At 31.1% G+C, this 11,458-nt stretch overlaps 1 protein-coding gene across 1 annotated transcript; it reads left to right on the top strand.

Moving 5' to 3' along the window:
- Positions 1–2,422: 2,422 nt before the first annotated feature.
- LOC125072672 (UBX domain-containing protein 6) lies at positions 2,423–9,317 on the top strand. The gene is made up of 9 exons (XM_047683332.1): positions 2,423–2,829; positions 3,098–3,432; positions 3,535–3,662; positions 4,948–5,089; positions 5,408–5,502; positions 5,753–5,906; positions 6,227–6,384; positions 6,785–6,914; positions 8,763–9,317. The coding sequence occupies exons 2-9, from the start codon at positions 3,181–3,183 to the stop codon at positions 9,036–9,038; spliced, it is 1,335 nt and encodes a 444-aa protein (XP_047539288.1). The 5' UTR covers positions 2,423–2,829; positions 3,098–3,180; the 3' UTR covers positions 9,039–9,317.
- Positions 9,318–11,458: the final 2,141 nt, after the last annotated feature.

The raw sequence follows: 11,458 nt of genomic DNA, 5'->3' as shown, positions 1-11,458 counted from the left end.
TGAAATTATATTTTCTTTGGCGAATAATAACTCAGTTATTTTTCATCGTGAGAAAAGTAAAGTTGAGTAAGTAGTTGAAAGTAGTAATATTTATTCTTAAAAAGAAGACTTGCTGTATGCATGTTGTAGATATGGTCGTTGTGTCCGTTTTTTTGTGAAACGTCCGTCTGAGTATAGCTGTGAAAATTGATTGTTCGCTTGCTTAATACCCAAATAAATAGCAAATTTAGCAGATCGTGAGTTCCTGGGTTCAAATCATAAATCGTTCAGATAAAAGTAATTGGCATTTTCTATCGATCAATTCTCAGTAACATACCGGTACCGAAGTAGCACTTGGTGTGCTGGCCCATCTGAGTAGGTACCAACCGCTCATCTTAAATTTTATTGCCAAACAGCTTAGGATTGTTGTGTTTCTGTTTGAAGGACGAGTAAGCGAGAGTAAGTACAAGTTCAAAAGATATCACATCTCAGCTTTCAAGGTTCATAGTACATTCAAATTTCTTACGGCGAAAATATATATGAGCAGTGTGTCAACTTAACTTTAGGGTACCCATTTGCCAGTGCCTACCTATGCTAAAAATAGAATAACTAGGCACTAGCATATCAGTGATACCGTATCCACATCAGTTAACATTTTACATTTTGCAACCGTGAATGTCGTTGAGTTGAGACACAATTGAGTCTTATCACCAAATTACTAACATTAGGGTTCCATTGCAGTGTACTATCTACATTTAAACTTAGAAATTCTGGTGTGCCAATAATTCCTGATTTAAAAATACATTACTTTTGACAAATCCCACTCTTGGTGTATTTAATTGAGCGACCCCGTGTAAATAAAAATTGTTGTGTAGCACCTTGTTATTAATAAATGTAATATTTTTTTCAAAATTTTTACTTTGGATTACAATACGGAGATAGATCTTTAGTTATTGGGCAATAATTGATGAGCTTGAAAAATGGGTGTAAGTTATATTATCGGTTAGATTTTTAAGTTTACTTAATGACGACATTACAATAGTGTGAACTACGTTAATTTATGATGACCATCATAGGTACGAAAACTTGCTCTGTTTCAAGAGTTTTCTTTAAATCAAACTGATTTTATTAAATCGTAAATCGTAAATATAAGTTACACATTTCTGACACCTTCCGAAGTTATGAAAAATATTTTATTTCAATACCATTGAAAAGTTAAGGTATTTTGATGTTATAAATTAATTTTAAGATATATATAGAAAATTAAATTTAACATTTAGAATAATTCCAAAAAAATTCCATCCATTAGCTGTATTTTTACTAGCAATTAAACTATTAGACGCTGTTAATTATTTTGGACTTACAATAATTCATATTAGTTATAAGAAGTGGAATTTAGTGTAGATAAGTGAAACAACCTAATACTTTTGATTATTGACTATCATAAACCAGGAATTAACAGATTTTGAAATTTTAGATATGTTATTATCTTGGTTCGTTAAAATTTATAACTACAAATGGTTTTTCTATATGAGAGAAATAATAATGAAGCGTACCCAAAAAATAACCAATGCATGCTGAAGAACTGCACAAGCTGTTGTGTCTGAAACCGCAATCACTACAATTTCATTTAATTGGATTTGCATTTAATTGAATGAGTACTTCAATGGAAATCAGAAATCCAGAATTCGCTTTCTGCATAGTGCCTTTCATATAACATTTTAATTAAGTTCAAAATACTTACTTTTTAAAAAAACAAGTCTGCTTTTGGAAATACAACGTCGTAGAATTATCTACCAATTAATTATTATGGTTTCATTATCAATCAGACCTTAATCCAATCTAAATAATATGGGGTACAACTAGAAATACGTCGCCAGGCGTAATGTGGATCAAAAATTTGTGCCCACGTAGTTTTTATTTACGTAACAAAAGAACTTACACTCTTGTGGCTTTTCAAATTGTAACTATTTGGAATTAAAGTGGGTGTATCTTCGTTGATTAAATCTTTAACTTTTTCTGCAATGCAAATAGATTAAACTTCTTTAAATATGTGTTTCTCGGTAAATAATTGGAGCAATTTCGTAGCTGCAGTTAGCTCTGCAGTATGAATGTGAGACAAGAGTGCCAATAATGGCTATACACTAATTGGTCTTAGATACTAGAATTTAGTACAACTACATATTAATATGATTTCTAATGAACCAAATAGGAAAGATTTATGAAATGTAATATTTTCTATTACGTAATATCCTTTTTTTGTTTTATGACGAGTTTACGCAAATTAAAAAAAAAAAAACGATAATTTGGTAAATATGCATTTATCCTTTGTTTTCTAATCTTAGGTATGCCAATCTTTGCAAGACTATATTTATTCAGATATTTGAATGAGTCTGTTAAATATGCAAATTAACCAATAACAGTTGGCAGCCTTGATTGCCAATCTTCGGTGCTGTCAAAAAATGCTTGACATATGCGATGTTGATTTTATTTTTCTTAAATTTCATTAAAACTCTTAAAAATTACATGTAATGTCTTTGTTTGATAACGCTGTTTTCAATTCGACCCTTTACGAAGCCTTGTATCTTCAAATCGAGGATACTCTGGGCTTCGCGAAAGACTTTTTTGAATCGTGCGTGTCATCTTTGCCGATTGAAAATTTACCGAAAACTTTCGTGAATTTCAGAGATTTATCATTCTATGAAGAAATAGCAGAGGTTTTTTATTTCAATGAGTTTCAATTTTTACTGCTAAAGACTTTTTTATTAATTTTATTATTTACTTTGTTATTGATATTTATTTCTTGGAGAGTGTATGGTAATCGTATCTCTGAGAGGTTTATGAAACCAGGTAAGTCGCAATATGAGATTTTAACAGTGTCTAACTTGAGTCATCATTTACACTTATACACATATACATATTACGAAAGAGAATTGCATAATGGTTTAAATTGTTGATTTATTTTGTTCTTCAAATATTTATATGCTTTAATCCTATGTTTATGGTGTTTGCTTTCCATTTTATTGTTTACAATCACTAATTAAATATTTTCTTAATACCAAATATGTATCTGTATAACGACTTACACCCTTTTAAATATTAAAATTAACTCCGGCAGCTACTTCAGCTACAATTGAGCAATTAAAAGAAAGTGTATCAAAACTAAAACTACCTAAAGAACATACTCCTAGAATATAAAAAATGGCAGAGAAAATAAAAAAGTTCTTTCAAAGGAAGAAAGCTGATGCAAAGTTCAAATTAGCTGGTCCTGGATATAAGCTAAGTGAATCAACAATTAGCAGTCAATCATCGAATAATTCCAAGAAAGAATTGCCAGTCGTTAAGCGGTCAGGCTTGTCGGAAGAGAGTAAGGTGGCAGCAGAAGCTGCGCTGTCAAGACTTCAACAGACAAGAGACAATCCAGCCTTTAACACTTCATTAGCAGCAATAAAAGTAATTGGCATATATTTAATAAAATAATTTATGGCTTATGGTTAAATTTTTATTCTTTTTTCCTTTTATGTAAAATATATCAATCCAGTTAATCCGTTTAAGGCGCAAGTCAAAAAAGAGCTAGAAAATGAAAAGGCTTGTAACTCACAAACGACAGACGTGCCCAAAGAGAAAGCAGAAACAGAAAATGAAGCAATCAGAAACTTTGCTGCCTCTGGTGTTTATTTCAAGTAAGTATTGAATTTATTATAACTAAAATTTCAAACAAATGATCTAAATGTTTTTTTTTTAATTACTGACTAAACTGGCGGTTAAAACAGGATGAAAATGCAATGTAGATAAGCACTAGGACAGGATTATTCAAAATTCATCCTCTAAGAGGATGTAGGTTTGTCTGGAAGTTTGCCTTTTTTCAATGGAATATATTATTCATATGGAAATTAATGTTTAGGTTAGGTTAGAACTGAACATTCAATGAACAATATATCAAATATTGTTCATTGAAAGTTCACCCACAGAGGTGTAATTAGGGGTGAAGTTTTGAACAAACATATTTGAACAAGATGAAACATAATTTGATATCTATATTTCTAGCATTATTTTTAATGACAAACTTCGATTCAATAAGTTTTCTGTGTTTTGTTTTAGTTGATTAATGAAAGAATGTTTGATGGTGGGGCTTGCTGGTCAAATTACGATTTAGTTGATGCAGATAACCATAAATATCTAATATTTATGAAATGTTCCATCCGGTACAGACCTAGTATAATAATAACAATGTTTGATGCTTCAGAAAAACAGATCATACTTTATAAATAATAAAGTGACATTTATCTCTAATGAATGATTGAATCATATCAATGTCAAATCAGATTTTCGCTCGAGATTGCTATTATCCTTCAAGTAACCTTTATCTTCTGATATTTTTACTGTGTCTCACTGAAGTGTCTTTTCACTGTTAAATAGGATCAACGAGCTGCATAACAACTAGAATGTTACTAATTAAACTTATTACTCTATATATTAATGTCTACAGTTTTACTTAAAGTGGAGAAAAGAAGTGTGTATATAGTTTTGCAAAAAAAATATATACCTATAGTCCTATATGCATACAAAGTATCACATGATATAATATAACATAAAAAAAATATAATAAATTGGTATTAAGAGCATCACCATACTTAGGTACTGGCCAGCTGCCAGGGGTGCAATATTCAAGACTTATTTTACAGTCATACAATTTTTAGGTAGCTGGAACTCAAGCACGGATAATTAAAATGCTTTCCACATTACTAGGATAGTGATTACAACTTACCCATAATATACAATGTTAATGCCATACCCTTAAGAATAAATTTTACAAGCTCATAACTTAACAATGGGGTTCCAAATTTAAAAAAAAACTGTGCTCATGATCCTAGTTAAGATTCTAATAAACAGTATATTGTATATATAGTGTACATGATAATAATTTGAACTTATGTCATTTATTTTAATAAAACAATCCTGTTACAGATGCCCTCTAATAAGTAACGACATCCTACCCCGAGATGAATGGAAACGAAACATCAAAACATTCCTGTATGAGCAATTAGAGGAAGAGAGAGGCTTGACAGCCTGTCTCATCATACAATCATGTAATAGTAACAGAGAAAAGGTAAACCTGTATAAATATACTAGTGATATTTATAACCTGGTCAACATATCCGTGCACCTTATGATTATGTTATTTCTAATTAAGCCAATCAGTAATTCTGTACAGATTGTTAATTGCATATGATTTTACCGAGGAGTTTGTTTTTGTTTTTCATCAATCATATGCTTTAATTGTCTATGATTATTATATGTATATGCACTTCAAGTTAATATGTCCTTTATGAAAATCAAATACATATATTTTATTTTGGTAATGTTTTTAATAAGTACAAATAAAATGTATTTTTTTGACTGGTAACATTCTCTTTTTTTGGTTAAGGTCGATACATGTGTTGAAACATTGTGCAAGTACTTAGAGAATATTGTAACGTACCCAGAAGAGGAAAAGTATCAGAAGATTCGAATGTCTAACAGGTAAATGAGTAAAGTAGGCTTGTATATGCTTTGGCCCAGAACCAACCCTGTGTGGGAGAAGTTTTGGGTGGAATAAATCTGTAGTATATAAATCTGACTTATACATATGTATAAGTCTAACATTTTTTTGTAAGAAGTCCAAACTAATAAATACTTGCAGTTGTAATATTTCGGGCTTATAAAAATACACTTTATTCATTTAACCTACTTAGAGTACTTTGACTTGAAGACCTTGAATTTTTATTTTTAGAGTTTTCAACGAAAGAGTTCTACCTATAGAAGGATCTATGGAGTTACTGCTGGCAGCGGGTTTTATCCAACAGAAACTACCTAATGCAGATGGTGTTGAAGAAGACTTCCTCGTGTTTGTAAAAGAAAATGTTCCGTCCGTTGAGAGTTTGATCGTGAGTTATTTATGTGTTAATTAGAAGTTGACTGCCTTTCTGTTCTAATCTATCTATCTTAGCGTATGCGTTATATCAACACAATCCGTGGCAATGTGGGTAGGAATCCCACATAATCCGATGTCCCCTAGGGACTTGCGACCTTTCTAGCAAAACCCCATGTCAGAACAATCAAATCATAAGTTTTTGTGACGAAAAAGTGGGATCTACAAATTCCACTTTCGTGCCTCGGAAAACACGAAAAGCTGTCGGCCCTGCACCCGAACTCTTTCTGGTCCGGTCCGGTAGCGGAAACTAGTACATAATGATAATCTCAACAGGCGTTAATCGAGGCTCTTCGCACAGCGGAACCGATACAACTGGAACTCGACAGGAATCTACAAGTGTTGTTACCGTCACAAGCTGCTAACAAAGTTCAACTCCCTCCATCATTTTATGCTCTCACCCCAGAGGAGCTCAAGAGGGAACATCAGCTGAGGTACTAATGCAGAATTTAGAGGAATTCCTCTCTTTTTGGACATAAAATGTATCACCATGCTGATGCAATATTGGTCGGCCAGATTTACACGCAACGCATGCAGGTTTCCTCACAATGTATTCCTTTACCTTGGCGGTAAGCAGGAGATGAATGATAAAAAATAGTTAAGCAAACAATGATCTATACAAATATTTTAAATGCGAAAATAATTCTGTATGTCTGTTACGCTTTCACGAAAAAACTGAACTGAATTTGATGAAGTTTGGTTTGAAGGAATCTTGATCCCCTAGGCTTTTCTTGTATCTAAAATTTACGACCCCCTTTCTTACTAAAATGTGGGCGAAAACTATTTATTGATAAATTGATGAAAATAATTACATAATGTGACATCATGTACCAGGATCGAAGCGATCGAGAGGAGTCAGATGTTACGTACGAAGGCGATGAGGGAAAAGGACGAGTTACGGGAGATGAAGAAATACAAATTCGCAATCATTAGAATACGCTTTCCTGATGGGATTCTCTTGCAAGTCAGTATATCTGTTTTATTTTTGCCAATCACCATGATCATCATCATCATCATAATGATCATCATCTTCATCGTCATCATCAAAATAATAATAATAATAATCATCATCATAATTATCATCATTATTATCATCACCATCATCATCATTATTATCATCACCATCATCATCATTATTATCATCACCATCATCATCATTATTATCATCACCATCATCATCATTATTATCATCACCATCATCATCATTATTATCATCACCATCATCATCATCATTATTATCATCACCATCATCATCATTATTATCATCACCATCATCATCATAGTCGTCATCGTCATCGTCGCGCCATTTCTTCAGGTCATCGGTTCACTTGGCTGAGTTTTGCGATCCGTGCTCTCCAGTCTAGGACTTGCCTGCTACAAAAACCATTGGTCCTTCGACATACGTGATCATCCCACTGACATTACAGTCAGCTAATCATGCAAACTACCAATATGGAAATAATCATTCCAATTATGTTTTTAAAATTATTTGATATCAGTCATTCTCGCTAGATGCACAGAGCACTATAATGATATGGATAATTGTAGAGAAATTTTATCATAATGATGTGCGTAATAAAACAATCGATTACTGTCACTGTTAAGATTTTTTTTTATAGAATGGCGCCGACGTCATCACATTAAATGAAACTGCGATTAATGCTCTTTAAAATAAGGCTGAAAAAAAAACAAATAGATGAGTACTAAGATAGTGAAATTTTCGATCAAAATAATTCTCACGGAAAGTAAACAAAGTAAAACACCATTTCCAATAAGTTCAATAACCTGTAAAAACGGCAACGTCGTAACGACTCACCCGCTCCCCGCACAGTCCCCTTTGACTTCAGTGGATATTATATTCAGTTAATAATTTGAGAATGAATAGTTCGAAAAGGCAAGGTTTGAACTTTTTTGGCCGTAAGATATTTTAGGGATATTGTAAATTAATGAAATGAAAAAAATGTCCGGCAGCTAAGTTAATGAATGTATTTGATAATTTTTTTTATGTGGGTCTATGCGTATGCGTTGACGTCACAGATACCTTGAATTCGTTACTCATTAAAATTTAGAATATTTTAATTAATTTTTTATCTTCCTTTATGACTCGGACGACGCGCAAGGCAGTCTTATCGCTATTGTCGTTTATGGCCCGACGACTATAACAAATTATTTATTAATATGTCAGCTATTCTAATAAAACGAATATTATTGACTATATTTGTGCACAAAGCACAGTGGTAGTATATTCACAACGACTATTAGCCAGCTTGGCTGTTTCAAGTGGTCGCCAATAGTTACAAAAAACATCTATTCGTACAGTTTTTAATTTTTATTTCTCTGTCAATTCACGTACTGGTCCAATATATTTTAGAATAAAAGCTAGGACATGATTCGAATTTTTTAGTCCTTTGTGGCTTAATTTATTTGACGGCGCATGGTCCGCCATCTTGTTTATTTATATGTATCGGATATAAGTGTCAACTGGACTTAGGACAGCGCTCCAGTGAGACGTGCTAGCGTGGGCCGCCATCTTGAATCGATGGTTACGTATCCGACGACGTTAATTTCCGACTTTATCCTTATTCTTTTGTAGTAGATTCAGCTATTTATATTTGATAAATTAACGAATCGATATTGATGACTATTGTGAATTTATATACGTAATAATAAATAAAGTAATTGATTCATAAAATTAAAACGTATTGAATATGCGAATAATCGTTTAAATACCCGCTAATCATAAGTAATCCTCGCAAGAAAGTGTCTATATATTTTATTAAGAAACTAATATCAATGTGAATTTTGTCAACAGGGCACATTTTCAGTCTACGAACGCTACAATGAAATCCACGAATTTGTCCAAGAAAACTTAGAACACAGCGGTCTGCCGTTCGTCCTCAACACTCCAACTGGTCATAAACTCATCCCGGACGAGGATGCCAATAAGACCCTTATTGATCTTCGACTCGTACCGGCCACAGTACTCACGTTCGCCTGGCACTCTTCCGTTATCGAAGAGATTAATAGTAGTCCCAATAAAGACGTGTTTTTAAAACCAGAGATAATGGTTTTAGTGCAGGAAATTTAATGTGTTAGAAAACTATCGATAGTTCAATTATAAGAACATAATTTGAATATATACTTTTTGAAAACAATATATTAAAATACACGACTGACCTACAATAGTGATTTTTTTTTCATTTTTAATTTAAAGTCAAACTAATACATACGTGAACCCTGATAACATTACACTTTTTAGGCAGTCGTGTAAAATTAGTCATGTTTTCAATAAATATATAACTATGTCAAGTGTTACATCATACTCGTCATTAATGTATGAATTCTTTAATAACAATAAAACCAACCAAACAATGAAAAAATACGACGAAAATATATTTAAAATTTGATTTCCAAACTACCATCGCGATCGCGATAGCGATTGCATTTCTGTTATACCTGTTTAAATAAAAATAATCTTGAATACTTCCAAATTTGTGTTCAATCAAAATACTATCGATAGTTTGAATGCACACAACACTAGTTTTTTTAAGTTTTTTTTTGTAATAACAGCTAGCAGTTATGCTTATATAAGACTGTCTTACTTTTTTTTTTAAGTCGGTTCCACACGTTGTAGCCAGGACAATAATATATTTCTTTTATAATAACAAATACATATATTGGTCATATTATAATTTAAAATAAATGCTAGGAATTGATGTGAATACGTTCTAAATTCAAATCATGTGGGTATATCTTGAATCTAAAAACCTTTCATTTATGTCATACAAAACAACATAAAAGAAAATCAGTACTTGTGCATTTAAATTTCGAATAAAATAAGTATTGATGCAAGTCTATCTAGTTACAATAGCGAAATTGCGATCACTTGCAGAAAATTGCTTGAAAATTTTAATAAAAACTATTTTAAAGACTTACTTTTACAGTAGTTTTAAAGTAAAATTAAATCAGTATATGTGACCATACAAACTTATTGTAAAAATATTCATTTTATTAAAATTTGCAGCTTGTCTTCTATTTCTAAACATATTCACGTCAAAAGGAGACGATTAAAAAAAAATAAAAAAAAAACTTAAATGTGACGACTTAATAACAATAGCCTACAAATTATAACATACATTTAATATATGCCTCACTAATATATTAATATATATTTAATGGAATTATGTGATAGAAAAAAAAATGATTAAACATAATAGTTATCTAGCTCATATTACTATTTATATAATTTATTAATGTTATTAAGACAACAAAGTTGTTGATTTAACGTAATATTAAAATTCTTCAGCTTAGAATTGTAGTGACATTATATTTAATGGTATAGTTGTAATGGAGAAAGTTCGAACATTTGTTTAGCATTTATTCCTAAATATCTTGCACAATCCCTCACCACGATACACTTCCTAATATCACTTCGCACTGTTCTTCAAAATTGTTATCGTTTTTATCGACAATTTTCTCCTGACAACATTAAAACTAAAACATTATATGCTTACGAATTTTTTCATATGTTATTAGTCTTTTTTACTTTGGTGGATAGTACCGAAGAAAATAGAATGCACATGCTTTTATTAGCCATATACAAATTACAAATGTTGGACAATTTTTACATTAAAATACTTATAATTATTTTTTTCCAGTCTTTAAAATATATGTCGGTAAGAAATGTTGAGTGTGGCTAAATAAAAATATGATGTAATTTGTGATACAATAATTTCTTGTTTGTCGTTAAAAAGGAACATTTCTTGTATTTTTTGTGTCGGCAATATTTATTTTGCTTTAACTCGTGAAATAAATTTTACAGATGCACTTGTTCTTATGTTAGTCCTCTTTTCGACGTACTAAGTTTTCCCTCTCATCCGCCTTCGTAATAGACGATATTTTTTTTCAAATTTCCTTTCAATGTACCAACCGAACAATGTAAAATTTAAATCCTAGCAAAATAACCACAGATGATAAATTTATTACAAACACTTTTTGTGGTATAAAATATTTTATAACATTTTACAAATAAGGCACAGAGGGAAAACTTTAGTATGTATGTAACTTACAAATATAATATATCCAACTTTTACTGAGCCCACTATGAAAATATATTTATGATTTGTAATTATAATTAAAAAACACGAGACGATCATAATTTATTTTTGTTTTAAGATTTTTATACTGTATGTATATATGTGGTTCACTCATGTGAAATAAATTTAATAAATGTTAACAATGAATTTTATTTAACGGTCTCCCTACACTCTTGTGTAGTAAATATCTTAAAGGTCTTTTTCGTTGTAAAACATTAAAAAGTATGGCAAATAAACGTTACGTTACTTTACGTTTTTATACTATTTGATTTCATAAGAATTTGTAATGCAATATAAATATTACTGTTAATTTTTTAACAACTGCTACTTATCAAAACAGTTTATATGTTTCGGACTTTCATAGCATACAAGTTTTAAATATATAATATATATATTAACATAAATATTACAC

The sequence above is a fragment of the Vanessa atalanta genome, chromosome 22 (genome assembly GCF_905147765.1).
Source record: "Vanessa atalanta chromosome 22, ilVanAtal1.2, whole genome shotgun sequence".
Classification (NCBI taxonomy): Eukaryota; Metazoa; Arthropoda; class Insecta; order Lepidoptera; family Nymphalidae; genus Vanessa; species Vanessa atalanta.
The sequence above is the reverse complement of the archived record's forward strand: the minus strand, read 5'-3'. Positions and strand labels throughout refer to the sequence as shown.

What these genes read in the sequence shown, in the direction of transcription:
- LOC125072672 (XM_047683332.1), top strand. Translation starts at nt 3,181, where the DNA reads ATGGCAGAGAAAATAAAAAAGTTCTTTCAAAGGAAGAAAGCTGATGCA. An exon ending in GCCTCTGGTGTTTATTTCAA is followed by an intron (nt 3,663 to 4,947) that starts GTAAGTATTGAA and finishes ATCCTGTTACAG; the next exon opens with ATGCCCTCTAATAAGTAACG. An exon ending in AAGAGGGAACATCAGCTGAG is followed by an intron (nt 6,385 to 6,784) that starts GTACTAATGCAG and finishes ATCATGTACCAG; the next exon opens with GATCGAAGCGATCGAGAGGA.